This window comes from Bradysia coprophila, chromosome II (genome assembly GCF_014529535.1).
Source record: "Bradysia coprophila strain Holo2 chromosome II, BU_Bcop_v1, whole genome shotgun sequence".
In the NCBI taxonomy this organism is placed as follows: domain Eukaryota; kingdom Metazoa; phylum Arthropoda; class Insecta; order Diptera; family Sciaridae; genus Bradysia; species Bradysia coprophila.
In genome coordinates, this window is record NC_050735.1 from 10,222,717 (window position 1) to 10,245,873 (window position 23,157).

General features: G+C 35.9%; 2 protein-coding genes across 3 annotated transcripts; one reads left to right on the forward strand and one right to left on the reverse strand.

Annotated features, from left to right (window-relative positions):
- The first annotated feature begins 9,343 nt into the window (after window positions 1-9,343).
- On the forward strand, window positions 9,344-10,467 carry LOC119071975 (calcyclin-binding protein). Its single transcript, XM_037177110.1, has 3 exons — window positions 9,344-9,559; window positions 9,623-10,085; window positions 10,156-10,467. Exons 1-3 carry the CDS (start codon window positions 9,536-9,538, stop codon window positions 10,380-10,382), a joined length of 714 nt encoding a protein of 237 aa, XP_037033005.1. The 5' UTR covers window positions 9,344-9,535; the 3' UTR covers window positions 10,383-10,467.
- Window positions 10,468-12,570: 2,103 nt separating this feature from the next.
- Window positions 12,571-21,883, reverse strand: LOC119071959 (organic solute transporter alpha-like protein). Of its 2 annotated transcripts, none has more exons than XM_037177102.1 (7): window positions 20,954-21,883; window positions 14,031-14,289; window positions 13,841-13,969; window positions 13,630-13,726; window positions 13,169-13,294; window positions 12,969-13,098; window positions 12,571-12,895 (listed from the first exon to the last, which is right to left on the reverse strand). In XM_037177102.1, the coding sequence occupies exons 1-7, from the start codon at window positions 21,060-21,062 to the stop codon at window positions 12,774-12,776; spliced, it is 972 nt and encodes a 323-aa protein (XP_037032997.1). In that variant the 5' UTR covers window positions 21,063-21,883; the 3' UTR covers window positions 12,571-12,773. The 2 variants fall into 2 exon arrangements, with proteins under 2 accessions (XP_037032997.1, XP_037032989.1); XM_037177094.1 differs by lacking the exon at window positions 20,954-21,883 and adding an exon at window positions 14,678-15,008.
- Window positions 21,884-23,157: the final 1,274 nt, after the last annotated feature.

Sequence of the window (23,157 nt, forward strand, 5' to 3'; positions counted from 1 at the left end):
TTCCAAACCTAGTTGGCGCTACAGGAAAATTTTGATCACACCGCCTTCGTGATCAACTCGAAAGTGTCTTAACATGTTCTTTCAGAACCTTGGACAAGGCATGTCTGAATTATCAAAATTTGTGTTTCACCGCCTTCGTGATCAACTCAGAGTGTCTTAACCTGTTTTTTCGATAGTTTAATATCACGGCAGAGTAAAAGTAAACCTGGCAGGAGCGGTTCATTATTGAAACGTCAAATGAGGGACCTAATACCAGGCCCGGACTGGCCATATATGGCAACTAGGCAAAGCACAAGTGCGCTTTTTGGATTTTGCGCCTTTTCAAAAATAAAATGTACTATTGTATCGCCTGTCTAGATTATCATATTATGAATTGTAAAAGGCGCTAATTTCGTTCAAAAACGCGAAAATTTTCGCCTTCGGCGCTAATGAAAATAGCTCTTAAACCTTCAACGGAATACAGTTTCACCTTCGATTTTAGGCGCAATAAATGAGTTTTTTTAGGTGCTTGCGTCGTAGGGGCTAATTTAAGCGTGTAAATACTTCGTCTACTTGATTTTGAACAAGCCTAATTTTTGACAGAACGTGTAGTTGCACAAAAATTAGCTGCGGTTGCACACGATAGAGGTAGCACACAAGTTCTGACAATAGTTTCGGCAACTGAAGTGATCTGAAGTTAAGCTTGTAATCAATTTCTTTTGATTCTCCTAGTTCAATTATACGATCTGCGAGTTGTTGAACGTTAGTAATTTATAGTTACTCAAGCTATATTTGTGGGAAATAAAAATTTCGATGTGATTACAATTTTAATCAAACGAACCTCAGGAATTTTATCAATCAACCATTTTTTGATAGAGGTAATTACTCTATTACTTTTGGTAAAAAAATATATTTTTAATATAATTATATAATCTTCCAGATGAAAAGACCAACATTGCTACTACTAAAAATAATAAGAAGTTCATTCTTCAGTACAAACTCTTTACTTCGCTTAGAGTCTTCTCTGATCATTATGATAAAATTTGGTTCCAAAAATTTTGAACTGTTAATTTCAACAAGAAGTAGGACTTTTTCGATGGGTCAGATTCTTTGACTGACTGTCTGAATTTCGATTTTGGTTACCTTAATTGAAAATGAAACTCATTGAACAGAACAATCCGTTTTTATTCCATACAAAGAAACACCAAGAAATCATTTCGAGAAATTTTTTAGGAATAATTCCTAGATTACTACTCAGATGTTTTCCTCGTCGAATAACAAAGTTGGAAATATGTTGAGAATTACTCAAGGTATCAAGTGACGAGGCAAATTTTCTGTCGGGAATAACTCCGAGTCACAAGTCCGTCATAGCCCACCTTCGAACTTCACATCGGAAATTTAAATCTCCGTCGTGTTATCAAAGAATTGCTAAATTCTGACAAACATTTTCTTGCATTTAAGGTTTTTGATCATAGATGCATGTATTAGGGAACGTCAGATTTATCGAACAGGAACGCAATGTCCAACGAAACGGAAACACAAACTATCTTTCCTTGCAACAGACGCTTCGCTCCAAGGAATAGTGAACAATTTGTGACCAACATTTTCCCTGACTCACAGTCAAGGAAATAATCTTACGACGTTAATAAGTTAGAAACTTTGGGATTTTAAACGAAAAATTCCATTTGGTCGATTTTCACATGATTATGATTTACCCATGCCTAAAAAACAGTCAAAAAGAATCGCCAAAGTCAAATCGCAAAAAAAAAATTTCTTCAGAATTTACTTCAGACTTTGGCGTTTCATCACACTTTGGCGATTTTTCTTGGCGTTTCATTGTTTTTTGTTAACTTGTTAAATCACAAGAAAAATCGGCAATGCGTGAAGAAACGCCAAGAAAAATCGACAAATTGTGAAGAAACGCCAAAAAACGTGAGGAACGACCAATTTTCCATTCTTGGCGTTTCTTCGTCGATTCTTCTTGGTGTTTCTTCACACTTTTAGTTTTTTCTGGTGATTTAGCAAATCAACAAAAGATGATAAAATTGCTAGGATCTTACGAAGCGCCTTTATGTTACATTTTGTAAAATGATAAAATTACTGACAGGGCTTATTATTGGGAATTTTTTAAGAATTTTTTAAGACTTTTTAAGAATTTTTGAGAATTTTATGAATTTTTAAGAATTTTTAGGAATTTTTAAGAATTTTCAAGAATTTTTAGGAATTTTTAAGAATTTTTTAAGAATTTTTTGTTTTTGCTGTAAAAAGATAAATTCATGCAATTCATTTGTCAGTTACGTTTATATAATCGAACAATTCAAAATTCAATTTTATCAGATGAAGTTGTGTCTGATACGATTTCGACTGATGAAGTCGCCCCTGACATAGTGCCGACCCATCTTAAACGAGCTGGACAAAACGCTCACAAACTCAAATGAAAGCATTGTCAAAGCGACAAAAAACCATTGTTAATGTTAAGACCATTTTGAGTTTGAAACTAGGCCCTACCTCTTAGGTGGGTCAGGCCGCTTGACTGACTAAATTTTCCAATAATTGCAGTCCCTTACCATTTTTAAATAAGCTGGTGTTTTCAAGAATGGTCTGCTTGCTACATCATTAATTGTGAATCTCTTTTATTTTCACTGACTGTTTAGAAAACTCAAAATTAATTTAATTTTCTGAAGAAACAAAGAGAGCTGTGAGTTGAAGGTTCAGCGAGCGATGTTTTACACCCAATAAATATGAGTCTACTATCTCTTGCCTACCTCTTGAATTAATTAAACTTCTCTGAATTACGGCCCTCGCTTCGCTCTGGCCGCAATATTTACACTCGTTCAAATATTACCTTTCATATGTCCTATAAGCATGGAAAAAATTCTTTTAAGAATATAATTTCGCGCAAAAATTAACTTCTTCGAACTTAGCCACCCACTGGTCGGAACCACCAGAAAACATTTTAATGTCATGTAAATCCATGCTTAAACTTACTTTCAAAACTCACTTTTCTGAACTAAGACCGAGTGAAGTTATAAGACTATTTTCCTCCACCACAGACCACCTAAGCCCATATCTCTATAAACAATATGGCTAACAATTCGTATCATAAAACTAAATCTCTGTCTATTCGTCTTTCAGTGATTTCATGTGTATTTTATGTGTGTTTTTCTTAGTAAAAAGTAGCTTTCTTCTACAATTTTTTTTCTTTTAACGAAAATTGTCCTTATACAAACCCAATTTCTAGAACTTAATGACTAGTCTACCAACCAACGAAAAAATGTCGTGGTAATAAAAAGAAAAGAAGTTGTGTATAGAATTACTCCCATCTCACTACGTCAATATTGCTAATCTACGAACTTAACCTCATGATTTTCATTCTCCATCGAATGAGCCCAAAATTTTGAAAATCGATAAAGAATTACTTGAGTTATCGCGGCAACAAGTGTAAGGACGTTTTCCGTATTTAACGTTTTATGCCAATGTAGAACATTTTCAAAATATCTGTCATAAAATCCTTACTTTCAGTCAAGGAAGTAGACGAAAAATTTAATCATATTAAATGCAAAATATTTTCGAAGAATTTTTTTAGAATTTTTTAAGAATTTTAAAGAATTTTGAGAATTTTTAGAATTTTTTAAGAATTTTTAGAATTTTGAGAACTGAAATTCCCAATAATAAGCCCTGCACGATGTGCTTTTATATTACATTTCGTAGAAGGATAAAATTGCTAGGATCGCACTAAACGCTTACGTTTTGTAAATGAATAAAATAAGCTAAAGTGAGAAGAAACGTGAAGATAAAAAAAATTATTTTGGTATTTTTTCATACCTCGACGATTTTTTTTTGCGTTTGGTGATTCCTCTTGTCGATTGACCATTTTTTATTTATTTGTTACATCACCAGAAAAAATCGTCAAAGTGTGAAGAAACGCTAGAAAGACAAATTTTCCATTCGTAGCTTTTTTCACATTTCTTAGCGTTTATTGTCTTTTCTGGCGTTTCCTTACACTTTGTCGATTTTTCTTGGCAATTTCTTTTTTTTTGTGATTTGATATTGGCGATTCTTCACAGGAATACTAAAAAATTTTCTAATAATTTAATTGTACTCCAAAGCAAGTTTTCAATAAAATTTCAGCTTTGAACGGTTCATCAAAAAAAAAAAAAATCGCTCGCTCTGCTCTAGTATACAATTTAGTACTTTCAACAATTTCAACTGTAGCATAACAAACTGTATCCGAAATAATATATAGTATTTGTGCAAGTAACAGCTGAAAGGAAGCATATGCTTACATTCTTTCTAAATAATAAGTTTTCGTTTCTTGCCGTTTCTTGCGCCTTTTGGCTCATCGCACAAGTGCGCCTTTTGGGAGCCAGTCCGGCCCTGCCTAATACATTGTATGAAAATGAACTCAAATGAACACTGACATAAGTTGAAAAATTTAATTCGCGAAAAACATAGGGCTACTAGATTATTCAGGTCCCTAGTCAAACAAGCGCTCCTGCCTGAGCGCGGGTTACTTTTACTCTGCCGTGTTAATATTTATCGTCGCTCAAAGTTTTTAATTTTATCGTTGAATGTTCTTTGAATTTTCGTACTTTAAAATGTTTAAGGAAAGGTCTAATCTACATTTGTGTCACGCTTAGGAAAATCTATAAAATATTTACCCATAAGAAACAGTTTCGACTGAAAGGTGAATCACAACATAGCCTCGATCCTAGCTAAAAATTCAAAAAATCGACAATATTCTGAATTGCAGCAGATCTCATTTGTTCTAAGAAGATAGTCAATTACTGTTTGATCAGATTAAGTTGATTCAAAACATGAAGGTAAGAGTACTATTTTTTATGAAATGGTTTTTCACAGTGTCTAAGACCCTATTTAGAGTACCACTAATGCTTGAAGTGCGTTGGTGTAGGTTAAATTAAAATTGAGTTTCAGTTGAAGTAGCAAACATATTTTTACTATCTGAGGCGAGGGGGAAACCATTTTATTGATGTGATTAACATGATTAACCATTGATTGACATGATGACGAAACAGTTATATTATTAACCAGCATTTAACCAGGTGAAAGGTCACAAAACTACAATTAATCGTGAAATATAGTGGCTAATCATGGTTAATCACTGAAAACCGTGCGTATTCACATTTTTCATATTGCTGATTAACTTATTAACCATGTTAATCACAAAAGGGTGGTTTCGCCCTCGATCTGAGGGTTATCGTTAAGATTCCACCGGGACACTGTTTGAGAGCTAACGTGGATCTCATCTTAACAAACTTAACAGTAGATTTAGTTACAGGGGTCGTACTACTCCTTATTTTCCTGATTTTCCTTATTTTTGAAAAAACCACCTTATTCCTCCTTATTTTTGAAAAAGTTCCTTTTTTTTCCTTATTTTTCAATAATTTTGACGAGAAAACTACATTTTTGGATAACAGATAATAAAAAAAAATCGCTGCGCGGCAGAATACTGAGCAATAGGGTCATCGTAAATCTTCACCCGATCTCCTACTGCTAGTAAACAAACCATAGAAATGTAGTTCCTTGTTGTGGATTTTACTGAAGAAAAATATCCACGTGGATTACAGTAATTTTGCTACCTTCCCACTCAATGGGAAGAGCGGTGTTGAAGAAGGGGAGGGAGGGTAGAATTGAAGGTAACGGACGAATGTTTGGAAAGAATTGCCTCTGTCTCACGCTAAAAAGCGCGGTCATACTAAGTCAGCTAAAGCATCGACTTTACAAAAAGTCAGTCTAAGAAACAATCTAACGACAATAGAGCACAGTGGGGGAGGGGGTCCCAAAGTTTCAAAATTTTGGTGGACGCCACTTGTGTGCGACCTGTTGGAGGCTTGAAAAGGTCAATGGAATCTACCTGTTCCAAGTCATCTATGGGAAGAATCATTATTTTATTATTTCACTGATGTACTAAGAGGGAAACTTTCCCAACAAACTATTTGGTGGTAGATCACACAAAAAAACAAGACCTACATAAACTTAAATTCATTTGATCAAATTATTGTGTTGTTTACAAATTTGATATAATTCTGACCTCAAATCTCTACTTCACCTAAAAGAAAATTAAGGAATGTAGCATATTGAGAAATGTACAGTTTTATCCTGAGGTTCAAAACACGACCTACAACCAATGGAATGTTGTAAAGAGCCATAGTCTTATTTTGTGGGTTGTGTGGATTATTTGTATTAATATTTACACGTAAATATTCACAGTCCACAAAATAAACAATTGACATGGTATAAGAAAGTAGCGGTAAGCTAAGGTTAATAATTTCAAATTAACTTTTACTATTAAACCATGGTAATTCATAGGCCGCGTTCAGGAACGAAAAATTCTTCACTGAGTGAACATTCGTTTCGTTGAGTTAACGCTGTCAAGTTTAACTTTGAGGTTAGATTTCTCACGATGTACTTTGGTCGTGAAAGTTTACCCAGATGTCATGAACGTTTCGTTTCTGAACGTGGCCCATTGCGTTTAAGTGGATTTAAGTGGATTAAATTAGTGTAAAATCGTTGAATATGGGTATGGGAATTTTTGAAGAACTTCGTAATTTTTGATTATGAGCCTAAAAAAGCGTGCAGGGGGTATGCGTATAAAAAATCATCAAGATTTTTACCCAAAAATTTACTTCCAAGCTCCTTATTTTCTCCTTAATTTCAACCGAAAAATTCCTTATTTTCTCCTTATTTTTTTAAAAAAGCTCCTTATTTCCTTAATAAGGCACGCCATTTTTGAGTGCGAGGTCTGGTTATTTCACTAAGTCGATTCTGCGGTAGGACTCAAAGCAAATTGTTCTGGATTGATCTGATCAGAAAGTTTCAGATCTCAGATCAGATTACTTTATACTGAATCTAATCCCAATCTGATCATATCTACTTTTTTCAAATCAGATCAGTTTAATATCTGTTGGCTCAGTAACTGATCATCAGTTTACATCAACATTTTTATATGAAAATTTGTTCAGATTTTAGATTAATCTGAATCTGAATAATGATCACTTAAGATTGCATAAAATCCAATTTTCAGATTTCAGTTTAAATTCAGTTTAATTTAAAAAAAATTAGATCAGATTTGGAATTAGGAATTGTATGATAAGAAAACTTAAAGAATTTTTTTATTTTTATCAATTTGACATTTCACACAATCTGTAATGAGTGTGTTTAAAAAAACATGTCTAAATTGTCATAATTTGTGTTTCACCGCCTTCGTGCTCAACTCAGAAGTGTCTTAACACATTCAAAATAATTGCGGCTTGTCAACTTTCCGCACCCTGGACTTTACTTAAATAGTCGTGGAATGCCTTGGAGGCATTTCTCGACTATTTAAGTAAAGTCCAGGGTGCCGAAAGTTGACAAGCCACAATTATTTTGAATGTGTTAGCCTGTTCTTTCAGAACCTTGGATTCATTGCGGAAGGCGATGCACTTTCATTTAATGAAAAAAAAATCTTTAGTTTTATCCAAATAATAATCCAACTCGTCAAAATAAACATTTGGACAAAGGTGCATTTGGACAAAGGAATGATTAAATGCAGAAAGGGGACATGCAACAGTGAATTATAAGAAAAATGAAACACATGTCCCCTTTCTGCATTTTATCATTTTTGTTAGGTGCCGATGCAAAGATAAACCCAAACTCGCTCTCTGAGCTGATGCATAATGTTGGTCTTACCACACAGTGACATATGAAAGAATATATGATACTCTATTGTATATTACACAGACACTCGTTGCACTCTTGTTTTGTTTATTATACACGAGTGTATAACGCTGGCAATATTCCCCGGTATCATAATATAGTATAAAGTATTTGGTAAAATTAATTTTCTCCTATTTATTCCATTTAATACAATTTTTATTCTATTTAATCCATTTAATCCATTTAACCGTGACCGTGACAAATCCCACAGTGAAAACGAGACAAGGCTCAACGAGAACACCGAGAATAATGATCAGACCGACGACAAGGAGACAACTAGAATCATAAGACTAGTTGATGTTAAGCCACATCTAACCGGACATCAGAACTGTTTCGGTCTCGAGGCACGGAGTTATTGCGGCCACTGACCGTTGAGAACGGTGGTCTTCAGTTGTTTCCATAACTCACCTCTTCACAGTACAGACTATGACCGCTACGTGAACTGGTATTAGCATCATATGGGAATAGGACATTTTAACCAAGTGGTCAATTTACGGAACCACAAAGGAGCAGGATCGAAAATAAGGAACAATTGCCTTCCGAGGGCTGTAAAGACACAAGACACAAACGAAAGCAATCAAGAGAGCACACCTGCAATCGACTCGTAAACAACACCACTCTCATACTTTTACATTTACATCCAGACCCGAAGTAACTAACCTGCGCACGTGAGTCCATTCCTGTTCTCGTTCAGAATTAGCCATCCAGAAGAAAACGAAATAGAAATTCAGTTGATCAGAGCTTATTATTGGGAATTTTAATTCCCAAATTCTGAAAATCCCGAAAAAATTCTGAAAATTCAGAAAAATATTTTCAATAATAAGCGCTGCAATAGAATAACTCCCAGAAAATGTGCAAAAAATTAGAATTTTTTAACGGCCATACATAAAATTAAAAAAAAGCGCAAATAATAAAAAGCCAAAATTCCCAGAAAAATGGGAATTTTCTAGCGGTCATAGATAAAATTCCCAGAAAATGTGAAAAAATTGGAATTTTTTAGCTGGCTACAGATAAAATTCACAGAAAAATGGGAATTTTGTAGCGGCTACAGATAAAATTCCAAGAAAATTCGCAAACAATTGGAATTTTTTAGCGGCCAGACCACAGATAAAATTCCCAGAAAATGAGCAAAGAATGGGAATTTTTCAGCGGCCACAGATAAAATTCCCAGAAAATGTGCAAAAAATGGGAATTTTCTAGCTGCCAATAGATAGAATTCCCAGAAAATGTGAAAAAAATGGGAATTTTCTAGCTGCCAATAGATAAAACTCCCAGAAAATGTGCAAAAAATGGGAATTTCGTAGCGGCTACAGATAAAATTACAAGAAAATGTGAAAAAATGGGAATGTTCTAACGGTCATAGAAGAGTGCCTATTATTGGGAATTTTTATTATTGGATAATTCCGAAAAAATTGTCAGCCTCCTATACCAAATCACCAAACCACCGAATGAAAACCACTGGCGTCACCACTCGATTCATTGCTATTCTGTACTCCTTAAAAATTTAAATTCGGCGCCTCTCAAAATGATTTACTCAGACAAAAGTTTCAAAGCGAACATACTTACAGTGAATGCATTTTTTGCGGTGCGTTTTCTCGCCATTTTCGCTCTCTATTCAAAAGTCATTCAAGTACGTTCTTCTTGTTCTTCATTCAAAATCGTACATATGTACATATATATGCAAAAAAGCACAAACGAGCCATACACAATAACATTGCAAGAAGAATCTGGAATTTGTACGAATCGACTGGAAGATATAAGTTCTATCAATTATACATTAACACAAAATTGATTCCAGGAAAAGTTGATTTAACGGTTATTATAAGTGAGGACGCGTAAGATGGCCAATACGAAATTAGATGAGGTATTGTAAAATAATCAATTGAATACACAACCGTAGTTAACCTCCAAAAATTCAACAATTCAGCTAACAAAGGATCTCGACGAGTTGAAGCAGTTTTCCGAAAAGTCGTTGCGAAAAAGAATTCAAGGCATACTGGGTGTGGAAATTCGTAAAATAGAAACTGAAATCATTCAGATCCGTGACCAAATCGCTGCGACATCGAGTACTGCTGCCGGTGCACCAGTGCAGCAAAAACCAGCACCAAGTCAAACAAAACGATACGAAGTCGAATTGACCAACTACGGCTGGGATCAAAGTGATAAATTTATCAAGCTGTTTGTTACGTTGGATGGTGTGCATTCGGCCAGCGAGGATGACGTGTTGGCTATATTCAATCCGTCCTCAATTGTGCTGCAGATAAAAGGTGTGAACAACAAGGACTTCAAATTGAATATAAACAATCTGCTTGAGTCGATCGATGTGGAAAAGAGCTACCGCAAAATAAAAACGAACATGGTTACCGTCTATGCGAAAAAGGTGAAAGAAGGTTGGTATGCAATGAGCGATGCATATTTCCCCATTACGTTCACATATACTTATACGTAACGCTTTGTAAGGTTCGAAATGGTCTCATCTCACGCTCACCGAACAACGGTTGAAAACGGCTAAAGACAATATGCTCAAAGATTCGGCTGACGATGGTGAACTGGACTCGAAAGATCCGAGTGCTGGTTTAATGAATATCATGAAGAAGATGTACCAGTCTGGCGATGCTGAAACGAAGCGCATGATTTCGAAGGCTTGGACTGAGGGTGCCGAAAAGAAAGCTGAAATGGGGATGTAAATTGCTGGACATTTCTGAATACGGATAATCGATTGCTTTGCATGTGTAAATTGGAGATCAATAAAGTCATTCCCTTATCGAAAGATTGGTGTCGTGTTGCTGAGGTAAATTCTTTTTGCATTCGAATGTTTTATGGAAACAGAAACTGAAGTTGATGGCTTAGAAGATTGTAAGAATTGGAGCTCTCGAAAGTGGGACCTGCAAACGGTTCGATTTTGTGCTAGGGTTTGAAAGAAGAAGAAACTTACGCTGCAGGGATCTACTGTAGTCAGTGAGATTTAGACATAAAGTTGTTTCAGCTGGTCAACTTAAACAAACACGAGTGGTAAAACCGAATAAAGCTATGGACTTTGCATCAGTGGACCAATTGATGTCTAAATTTCGCTAACGTTTTTTGTATTATGGGTAATTGATTTACTGAAAAACGGTAAAATTTTGACTAATTCAATGAATGGTCAGCAAGTCCACAAGCCTTAGAAAAATTCAACCAAATATTTCGTAAATCAATTTACCATATCGAGTAATATAAGGATCGTCTTCGTATGAACGCTTCATAACAATCCATAAGTCATTTTTCTTTCTCTTCTCATTTGTATAGCCATCGATTGAGTCTATAACAAGACTATTAAGTGGAGGGCAAGCAGAGCGATTTTAGCCCCGTACGAAGTACAAAGGGGCTTATAGGATTACGATGCCGTGTGTAATTGATGGAATTCGAAGTAGACGGTAAGGGCAAAATGTTTTCCTAAGTTCATTAAAATCAGTTGAATGGACCGTAAGTTAGGGCCCTAGAAGTAAAAGGCTACTGGGCCCTAAGTGTTTTTTGGACATAACTCGAGTAAATTTCATCCGTTCTTCCGAATTTTTGTTTCTTTTTAAAGGTAATCGAAGGCCGAATAGAATGGTTTTGAAAAAAATTTAAATTTGGATCCTTGGACTAAGGTTGCTACTAGGGCCCTATGTGTACACATTTCATTATAATTTTGGTTTAACTACATTAACGGGCGCAATAGGCTTTCGGTCAAAGTAGGGTGACAGACGCACTAGGGTCACGTACGCAATAGATTCGAATCACGTACGAATAGGGTTCGTACGGGGCTCAGTCGCAGCAAACGCTCCGAATGTTCTGATGGCTCGTTTGGTTGCATATGTCCGTACGAAAGTCGTTCTTACTAGCTGTAGTGTAACAGTGAGATGGGCCAGTTTGGGCACAGAGGAATAGTGGTTGAATAGTAATTGAACTGAGTTGCCAAGATTTTAATCGATTTTTTTTTGCTAAACGGCAAAACTGATTTTGAGCGACTAAAAATTTTCTTTAATCCTCGCAGGATTTTCATTGCCTGAGTTGTATGTTTTGGTTTGGTTTTCGGTTTTTATTGTCTTGTCATTGTTGGGATTTTTTGTGAATTTGAGGATTTTCTCAAAAAGATTTTACATTTTCATTAGGCAAAGAACTTACTTTTGAAAGAAAAAATCGGTCAAGTGACATGATTTTCTCAGACGTGATGCAGTCATTTTAGAGTGAACACGAGGTACCTCGGGTAAAGCTGTAAAATAGGGCCTCGGAACATATAAACATTAGGTTGGGTGTTTCGAAAAATTGTTCAGTTATTTTCGTCAGACGCCATAGCTCTTGTTCTCTAGAATTGACAGCATTATTGACATTGTTCTTTACATAGTATGCGAGACACCACGCTGGTGAACGGCAATTTTTCGTGTTAAAATAATACTTTTTCATAAATTTCGGTAATTTCGACACTTTTGACTAGCAAGGTAGCACCAAGGTAGCTTCGACTTACTTTTTACTTTTTCAAATTTATACTTTTCGTCCGATTTGTTTAACCAAAGCTCTTGATGCCGTTCGATGTTTCGCAACGTTATCCCGAAAAGACTTTCATTCAGTAGACCAGCTGGTAAAATAACCGAATAGAACTGACGTAAGGCTTGGAATAGTAGATCTATTCAGTTCTAGTGAGTCATTGAGTGAAGTCGAATGTGGTATGATTTTTAATAAACATTGTGGCTTTCCATTGCACCAACGCACTTCAAACTTGAGAACATAGAGTACTGAAATGGGACAGTTTATCAAACGCATTTTGACACTGTAAAAAAATCTGGAAAATTTTTTCATACAAAACAGTACTCTATTTGGCAGCTGTCTTAATAGGTATAAATGAAGACAGAAAACTCTAAAAAAATAATTTCAAATTTAATATCGAAAATAGAATTCCTAAGCTCTAAAATTTAAGTTAATGTGAATTAGTACGAACGACATGATAAGATTTTTTCGTTTTTTTTCCTTTCTTTGCACTGAAACATATATATAAGTACGAGTGATGAGAATCTCAATTATATTCGAATGAGATCATGACATCCAGTTCGAGATCCCGTTCACGTTGATGCGATGTCATCCTTTTCCTTATTCTTAACAGCATTCGATGGAGCTCCATACAAGTAATGCGACCAGAACGAAAGAATTATCACCTCGACTAGTATTAGCAGTTGTACGATCGCTGAAATAGGTCACATTTTCCTAATCTATACTCCGTATAAAATTGGTAAGTAAGTGCAGACGGCTATACATACCATTTCCGTATACTTTTCTGGTAATCGGATATCCATTGTCATTCGATCCATTTATCGTCAATTCAATTTGTGCGATCAACGGTTGTAGTTTACAGATAAGTAGCACCATTTGCACTGCAATGTATTTTGGCTACGAAGGAAAGGGGATTTCGGTCAGTCGGTTTTTGTTCATCAGTTAAGTTAGTTTGATTGTCCGTTACCGTTAATTTGTATTCGATAAACAGTGGCGAAAACATTCGACTGGCCATTTGCAGACCCCAAACACCGCTTAATACAGAAATTCCCAAGAATGGCATAAAGTAATAGCTGATGTTGCTGTACAACACCTATAAATGATTTAACAGTGAAATTATGGAAAATTAGGGAAATTTTTCGAAATTCCCACAAAAAATGGTTTTTTGGGAAAATAAGAAATTTCAACAAAAGCAAAAGTTTGCGACATGAGCGAAGCGAGGACCGTAATTCGCTCGAGTTGGAATTTCCTATTTTCTCCCCGTGGTGAATAACCGTTTAAAAAAAACTCTTGTCCCCATGAGGTGAGAAAATGTTTATCTGTCATTACAGAGAGCATAAACAAAACGCGATCTTCTCAGCGCATTTGAGTGGAGATAATAAGGTTATTCCCGCCGCACTAATGAAAAAACTTTTACTTGTAACTTACCGAATCCTCCAAGTAAACCACATTTAGTATCAGATATACTAGTCCCAGCCCGATTGGAAGTTGTAGTATTAGCAATCGGACTTTCATAAATCTGTCCCTGTAATTTTAGGGTTTTTTTAAGTTATAATTGTTCAACAATGAGATGCTTTATGCTGATTTGATGTACATGCACTGCCCTCATTCCATCTAGACTATAAAGAAAATAACTCACTTGGTGATATGCATAGGACTGATAAAGCAAAGACAGCAACAACAAGGTGGAGCTCGCATGTTAAACACTTTAACATCATCAGCTATCCGAATGAAATTCGATTCGCCACCTGCATAGTCGACGCATAGACTGAAACATGATAAAATTTCTTAATTTCTTCTGATAGTAAAATCGAGTCATTTCCACCTACCAAAAGTATTGATACGAACATAATGCAAATGTGACGACACTGATCGATTCGCAAAACAGCAACGCTCTGGGAACTAATAGTGATGTGAACGAACTGGCTGCAACAATTGTATAAATCCCGCAAAGTATCAATGTTCGCGAAACGAATGGTTTTGGTGTATTTTGTAGTATCTTGGGTATGAAAAGTACAAATTTGATGGTGGTTACCAGGAAGAGTATTAGGCCAACTATGTACGATACTAAGAGAAATGTGTTGAGATCTGAAAGGAAATGAGAGAGAAAATTGATGGAAGTATTCGTTTCGAATTTCTTTTCCTAAAATAGTTATCTGTGTATCTGTTTTGGACTTCGTTCGGGCTACAACTCGCGAAATTGCCTAAAATCGTCCAAAACAGATACTCGAAAAAAAATTTCATGTAAGAGGTCCAGAGAACCAGAGAAAAATCTCAAAACTCATTCATTTTCGGCCCCGACACATGAGAAGACAATTTTTAGAAACAATTCGCCGTTCTGTGGATAAGCACGGACCGAAAACAAATTTTATTAATAGTTCGGACATTTGCGCGACACTGTGCTCAAAAACAATCTTTATGAAATTCGCCAATACAACGTCGTTACAAAAATAATCATTCAAAACTTGACTGAAACCTTGAAATATTTCGGCACTTGTGGGATCTCTTCCGTTAGTATCTACATTTTGTCTCACGTAAGTCAGGTCGCCATGATCAGTTTCCATAATTTTAACACCTTCTGCATCAGTTATGTTACTAAAATACATTTTAACCAAAGATTCCGTTTCGATGAAAAAAAAAACTTTTATCACTGCCCGGTCAAGACCACGATTACAAACAAAACGAAGTCAATTGAATGCTCTAATTTCTAACGCTCATATACATGCATTTATGACTAAGATAGTAAAAACCTTTGTAATCTTATCTCCTTAAATAATGAATATAAAAGTGACGTATCCAATTAATGAAATCGATGGAATTAATCTTAATGAGTTGACACTAGTCTCAGGCATCAATCTATTTTTTTTCGCCAGAATCTAATGGAATTTGCCAGTCATGGTCCATAACGTGATAACGTTGATAATTCAAAATAAGTTTCGATTATAATTATTTGTCACCTTTTCTATAATTGTCCCTAACTGTTTCTCATTTACGCGTTATTAAAGGCGTAGTTCCTACAAGAGCATATCTTTCAAAAATATCTGATTTATAATGCTGACAATTGATAATTATAGAAAGATAACAAGGCAAAAACATTTAAAACCACTTAAGAACGCAGTAGATCGCTGCGACGTTGGTCCCGTACGAACCCGCTTACCTAGAAAGCGGAAATAAGTCGTTCCGCTGTAAAACTTAACTTGAAAATGATACTGTAAAACCTGCGTAAACCTGTGTATGTTGACCACCTCTGTAAGTTGAGTTAGGCCGCTTTTCTTTCCTTAGTCCTAACGAACTTTTCCCGGTCTGGTTAGCAAATTTTTGGTTCATTCTACGATTTAGTGGCCAAAAATCACCTTACTCTGACCGTTCCAAAAATAACATTTTTGATTAAAACAAATGACCCAAAAATGAGGTTTTCCAATTTTATGTACTTCATTAAGTTCATCTCGAAAAAAAAATAAAAAAAATAATTATTTAGCAGACGTTCGCACAAGTACAAAATAAGCTGATATCCAACGCACTTCAAGCATGAGTGGTACTTTTAATAGAGTAATGAAACTGTATCATACAAATTTTGGAAAATTTGGAAAATGTTTTCATACAAAATAGTACTCTATTTGACAGGTGTCACTGAAAGCACTTTTGCTTGAAGTGCGTTGTGGTACCATAAGAGTTTTCATGACATTCACATTCTATTGACTTTGAGGAGTAAGATTACTAGTTTCGACAAATTGAGGATTTTTGGTGTAACATCATGACGCAAATTTAGCGTTCGAAACTAAAACCCCCGAAAATTGAAACAGTTTGAACACACAGCACTGCTAGCATGACATGACCATAGAAAATATTTTGGAGGCTGATGAAATCACAGTTAGGAAAGCCAGCAAATTTGTCTCTTGTCAAGTCAGTGTCAAGTCACGCTAGAAGCGCTGTGGTATCAAATTTTATCAATTTTAGTTGACTTCTAACAAATCAAACCAAGGAAAAGAAATTTTTGTCTGTAAATCGCCTGATGTTTTTTATGAAGAATTACACGAAAACTCTTATCTTTTATTTCACTTTCACGATTATACCTTATCTACGTTACAACAATTGTGTAAATAGATAACATACGAACCACGGAAAATATATCTAATTTCAGACTATGAACGTCAGTTTTATACTGTTGTTGAGGCTACGAATGTGTTCTAATTTTGTCAACTTCTTTCGATTTGGTGAAAATATTGGAACAAGTAAGTTTGACGGTGTCACGACTTCAAACGTATACAAATATGGGATCAGTAGTGAATCCTGGTGACGAAATATTCAGTGGAAGAGGTACCATTGAAAAATGCAGATTATCTACGTTGAATGCGGTAAATAATTACCAATCATCGGGAAACGCTTCACTATATTGTGGTGAGTGAGTTACAATAAATCATTAGTATTCAGCCGCTGCGGGAAACGCTTTAGAAAATTGTGGTGAATAAGTTTAAGTTAAGTGTTTCGTTTTGTCTTGAATGTGTACGAATGTGTTCGAATACGAAATTATTTTCCAGTCGACGTCTATTTTATGTCAGTATTCGTTATAGAACTCTGTCCAATAGAGGTGTCCAAAATTGTATGGAAAAATTAAAGTGCCAAAATGTTTGGGGCGTAGGGCAGAAAATCATTCTATATGGTCCCCTGATAAAAAGTGTCTATGGGACCGACTCGATCCGAATCGATTTAGGGGTCGCTCAGGGACGAAGTATATGAAAAACAGCCAAAATCGCTTGCAAACCAGGTTTTTAGAAAAATAATTATTTTGGACTGATGATGAAGAGTGATGTTAGGACATCTTAATTTATATTAGTGTAAAATCATCACGAGAAAACACTTTTCAACTTTTCCCGTGTATCGACACCTACTGTGCCCAGGCAGTGCTGGTCAAAGATCAGATTCATAGCGTATATTCTGAGAGCGAGTCCTTATCTGTGACGACCAGAACCCAAAAAATTATTATGTGGAAATGTTCGGAGTAACAAGGGCTTCAAGATAATGCAAAAAAAAGTTTCGTTATTTCAGATTTGTTTGATACTTTTCAGACAAAACTTATTACTCGGTGTCCTCGGCGAACTTTGAAGAGTTGCACTGGACGTCCACGCAAAGGTTCCGATCTCTTTTTGTCATTTCTTGATAGCTTACCATGTAACCATTCAAAATAAACCAAATTTGTCAGAAGGTACAGACTAAGTCGACTTCGATGAGACCTAATGTGTGCCCATGTCGCATTTCTCGAAAATTTCAATATGAAAAAATTCGAAAATTTCAAATTTCATGATTTTCAGAACTTTGACTGAGCAGAGCTTATTTACGACACAAAATGAGAATATTACAACAAAATTATACACCTTAAAAGTGTGTAAGATGATAAATTTCATCTTTCGAATTTTTTCATATTGAAATTTTCGAGAAATGCGACATGGGCACACATTAGGTCTCATCGAAGTCGACTTAGTCTGTACCTTCTGACAAATTTGGTTTATTTTGAATGGTTACATGGTAAGCTATCAAGAAATGACAAAAAGAGATCGGAACCTTTGCGTGGACGTCCAGTGCAACTCTTCAAAGTTCGCCGAGGACACCGAGTAATAAGTTTTGTCTGAAAAGTATCAAACAAATCTGAAATAACGAAACTTTTTTTTGCATTATCTTGAAGCCCTTGTTACTCCGAACATTTCCACATAATAATTTTTTGGGTTCTGGTCGTCACAGATAAGGACTCGCTCTCAGAATATACGCTATGAATCTGATCTTTGACCAGCACTGCCTGGGCACAGTAGGTGTCGATACATGGGAAAAGTTGAAAAATGTTTTCTCATGATGATATTACACTAATATAAACGAAGATGTCCTAACATCACTTTTCATCATCAGTCCGAAATAAATTTTTTTCTAAAAACCTGGTTTGCAAGCGATTTTGGCTGTTTTTCATATACTTCGTCCCTGAGCGACCCCTAAATCTATTCGGATCGAGTCGGTCCCATAGACACTTTTTATCAGGGGACCATATAGAATGATTTTCTGCCCTACGCCCCAAACATTTTGGCACTTTAGTTTTTTGGACACCCCTACTGTCCAAATTTTCGAATATAAAATCACTCAACAAAAATGCGAAAGTAAGCCGAAACATGTCTTATTTACATGGGTACCCCGCTGTCCACCTCTATGGTTCACACAGAAAATAATTTATTTTTTTCGGATAAATAAATTGCTGGACTGAATACAGATTTTTTGTTCGAGGAAGTTTGCTCAAAATAATTCCGTAAAAATGCCCTGTAGTCTGACGAGAAAGAAGATATGAATCGCACTAACGCAGACAACAGTCTGCCGAGACTCATGAATCAGACAAAGGCAGAAATCTCTCCTACAAAAATTTAACTCTAAAAATGGCATTCGAATGGTGTGTAGAGTGTCATGTGTCGTGTGTGATATATCCACGGACTGGTGTGAGATAGGGATGAATGTAAATAGTTAACATACAATTTCTCAAGCTTCCAAGTTTCCCATAGAGTAATTTTTTTGAAAGTGGACGAGGCTCCGTCGGACCTATTTTTTAGAACCCTGCTAGTTATATGCCCAAACAGCCCTGGGCCTGAATAGTTCAGAACCGCTGTCCTTTTTATTTTATATTCGCTTGGCGGATGGTGGAAACTGTTCAAATGTCGAAAAATCCTGGAGCCTGGATCCTATTTAAATGGAGGTGGCTTTTATACGTGATTTACGGCCGCTACAGATGAAGTACATGCATGTGTGAGGTGTCATTCAACAGGTACTGTCTAGTAGATACGGGGCTAGGACTGATATACTTTATGTCTTCAACCGTTTCTAGAAAATTTCTGAAAGAATGTTGGAACATTTCATCGAAATTTTCGATGAACTTTAGGAGGTGATATTTCGAACCTAGTGACTGTTCATGTTTAGAATAGTGGATGCCTGGTAGAGGCTCAACGTAGCTTTGCATGTATACCCTACATGCCGTACTAGTCACACGTTAAGGTTATCTTATTTTCGTATGTAATGGGTAATGTCACTCAATCGAATACAAAAATAAAATGACAGCGGTTCTGGACTGTTCAGGCCAAGGACTGTTTGGACATATAACCAGCAGGGATCTAAAAAAAATAGCTCCGACGGAGCCTGGTCCACTTTCAAGAAAATCCCTCATAATGATGCTGGTAAGATTTGTGAAGACCTTGAGAAAACTTAGAATTTTCCTACTAAAAATACCTCTTAAGACGTTGAGTGCTGTCGGATACGTCGCGTTGGACTTTTCCGAAAAGAAGACGTAATTTCTAAGGTTTTCACGCATTTACGAACAATGGAAGCTCCTTCCAGTTCTCTTTGTTCAAAAGTGTACAGAGAGCTAAACCGTGTAATTATAGCTTTAAGGGCTAACCAATGCCTTACATATTTAAACACAGTCAGTTTTATGATTCATTGCACAAAAACAAATTTTCGAGCTACTCGATGTATAAATGTAAGTCTTTAGCGCTAACATGAAAAACTTTAAAAGTTAAAATTTGTTCGATAAGTTACTCAACTAAGTCAAACATATAATGCTTCTATTTCAATCGGATCATGGTCGAATTTTAATTGGTCGAAGTTTTCGCAAATTCACGCTCTACTGGTCTTTTGGGGTACTTCTTCTGATTCGTTTATTATCATGCATGTACATTAATTAAATTTCAATTCTATGTGTCACGGAATGAAAGTGTTAGAATAATGTAATGTTACACTTCATGCAGGGTAACTATCCCGATAAATATCCGATCGTTTGCTTGGTAACGCGAGAAAATTTTATTCATAATTAATTAGCTAATGAATTAGAATTAATTATAGCGTTTGGTATCGGATTTCGTATGTAATTGAATAATTGGTAAACATGGAGTGGACATTGCGTTATGTAAACCAACAACGGCCGGTAATAACGATTCAAGAATAATTACTTTCGACACTGTTCTGACAGGGTCGTAGCGGGACTGAAACCCATCTGACTTGGCTACAATTTTTTCTTATGCTGGCAGCACAGCACTCCTTCTAGCATGAACATAGAAAATATTCGGATGCTGACTAAATCACAGTAGGCTAGGCACTGCGTTTCTTTTGTACAGATGCAGATAGATGAAGGGTTTTCGTTGTGTGAGGTGAGCCATACAATACAAACAATCTTAAGCGGTAGCTCTTATCACTAAGGCATTCAAAGACACTTGTCAGCTCAGTTTTCATGCTACAAGCAGTGCTATGCCGGCAGATATTATTTAGTTTTGCTAATTATAGCCCTATATGAGTTATGACAACGCAAAATCATTTATTTATTGGCAGAACTGAAGCTATTCAACTAACGTGAACTTCAGTATCTTTTCGCAACAAATGAAAAAATGTCTAATATTTGTATGGGTGATTGGGTTGCGTGTATTACACTACATTCCTATTATATCATGGTTTTATGACATAGAAACCAACCAGATCGTCTGTGTCAATCAATTGCCGCAATATCTGTTATTAAAGCCGATGCAAGAGACTTGCGTCATCTTTTCGATGTAAAACATAAGTGGTCTGAGAAACCGATACGCAGAATGCATCAACATGAGAAATCATTATAACCACACAGACGTTAGAAAATCATGCTCATTCAGTGACGAAACTATATAATAAATCGTAACATAACACAAAGGAACAACAAAATTATCTTATAAACAGCGAACCATTTTTCTTAAAAAAAATATACCTGCAAACAATTCTGCTGTTCTGGGTAGTAGTGGTCGGGATGGCCTTACTTCGTTCGTGATGTTTGCAAGAAATTTACTGATATTGTTATCGATCTCATTGGCGATCATGGTGATACGATTTGCGCTTCAACGGTCTAGAGTCTGAGTATATATGCTGAGGCTATTCACAGTCGATTTGTTAAATAATTTCAAAAATTAGTTTTCGTTATACGAAATGAATTCTCATACTGAATGTATGACTGAGTAACAATTTCATATCACAGAGAACACACTTTTGGTTAGATGGTTCAAAGATATGTACATTTATAAACAACTTTCACTTATTACTACAACGTTGGCTATTAAATTTGCACATTAAATAAAATATCACAAGCAATGCACTGTTCACTTGCAAGACCACTATAGTGCAGGTAACTATATGAAACTCTTTGCACAAAGCCTTCGATTGATGAATTCTTTTCGCACAAATTTCATAATCACCATTCGTATTTCTTTTCTCAATTATTTTGCCTTACAATCACAGATCCCGTGCAGAACTGAATGAAAACATAAATAAAATCTCAAACATATTTTTGTGCGGAGCTCTCGTTTCGTTGTGGTTGTTGTTGTTGTGTTTAGATTACATCACATTCTCAATTAAAATCTAAGAAATTTTTATATTTCACACATTAAATGGTATATCCTTCGGTTGAATTAAACGAATCGGTTTATTTATAATTGAAGCCACCGCACTGCACATTAAAACAGCCGACTTTATTGCTAATTGAACAATTAATTGAAATAAGATATGAATGAAGTGTACACATGTGAATGTTTTGAACGAACGACCGAAGATCGCATAATCGGAGAAAGCATGTTGTCGGCGGCACAGCTGATAGAAAACTATTATAAAAATAACTGAATTCATTTTGGCTTCTCAGTCATGTTGTCCTTCCACCAAACAAAATGTTTTATATTCATTTTATATGTGGTTGCGTGTCGGTATTACTTATATTGAATAGGTGAGTGCTGGTAAATTACTCACTATTCAATTCACTCTTAGGTCATTTAATTGTGTTTTCTTTGAGTTGACCACTTTACATACGTTCGAGTTTCGAGTTCCTATATATTAATTTCTCTGTGCCATTACACAGTTGAAATGTTATCTCTCATGTTCTTCACGACGGTGATGATAACTTGTTTACCGATTGATGGGTAGTATAAACAGAAAAATTGCAACCACAATTTTGTTGCAAGCGAGAAATAGTAGATTGCTCGTTGTAAATGAAGTTACAAAGTCGAACGACTCAGTGAGTAATTCTTCGTCGGCAAACGAAATGCAACCTGAAAGTCTTTTAGTCAAGTCTCCTAGTGTATGTGGAACAAAACCACTGTCTATGATCACTCAGCCTGATGTCAATCTATCCACGGCGCAGCGTAGTAACACCGATTTTAAAGTCAATCTCACTGAACTAGGAACTCCAACCGCCGGCTCTAGTCCCTCGGCCGATGTACCGACCAAACCGTCTGTTTCTGCACAGGTATCCGATGAAGTCAAAAACCCTACAGTACGACCGCGATACGATTCAATGGGCTCACCAAATATTTCAATGCCGTACGAGAGACAAAGGGTTGTCTATGTTTCCAATTTTCATCCGTCTGTTACCGAGAAGGACGTTGTTAAGTATCTATTGCAGAAGAACGTAATATCATCGGCTGAAGACGTGTCATGCAAGATATTGCTCTCATCCTATGTAGATATAAACAGCGTTTCCTTTGTATCGTTTCGGATCACAGTTAACTCTAACATTTTTCACTCAATAGTCAATAGTAAACTGTGGCCCGACGACGTTGTAGTTCGTGAATTTATGAAACGTTAAATAACCAGTGAATTTTGAACTTTCATTTTGAACTTTAATTTCGTCTTCTTTCAAGAACTAACTTATTGTCATAATTTTAACTCAGCCTAAACCTAACCTCCGATTAAACTAAATGTTGATTGTACTGAATGGTTCTAACTCTAATCAGAATATGATTAGCCAAATCGAGTCTCACGACTTTAAAAAAAACGAACTCCAGGTCTAGTCGACCTGTGCAAATATCTGCTGGTCTAGTCGACTGGCTGTTGCTAATCATTTCTCTTTCAGATGGGCCATTGAGTACATCCAGTCAGTCAAATTAAACAACGCAAACGAACTTAACAGTCGCCGCTGTACTCCTCAAC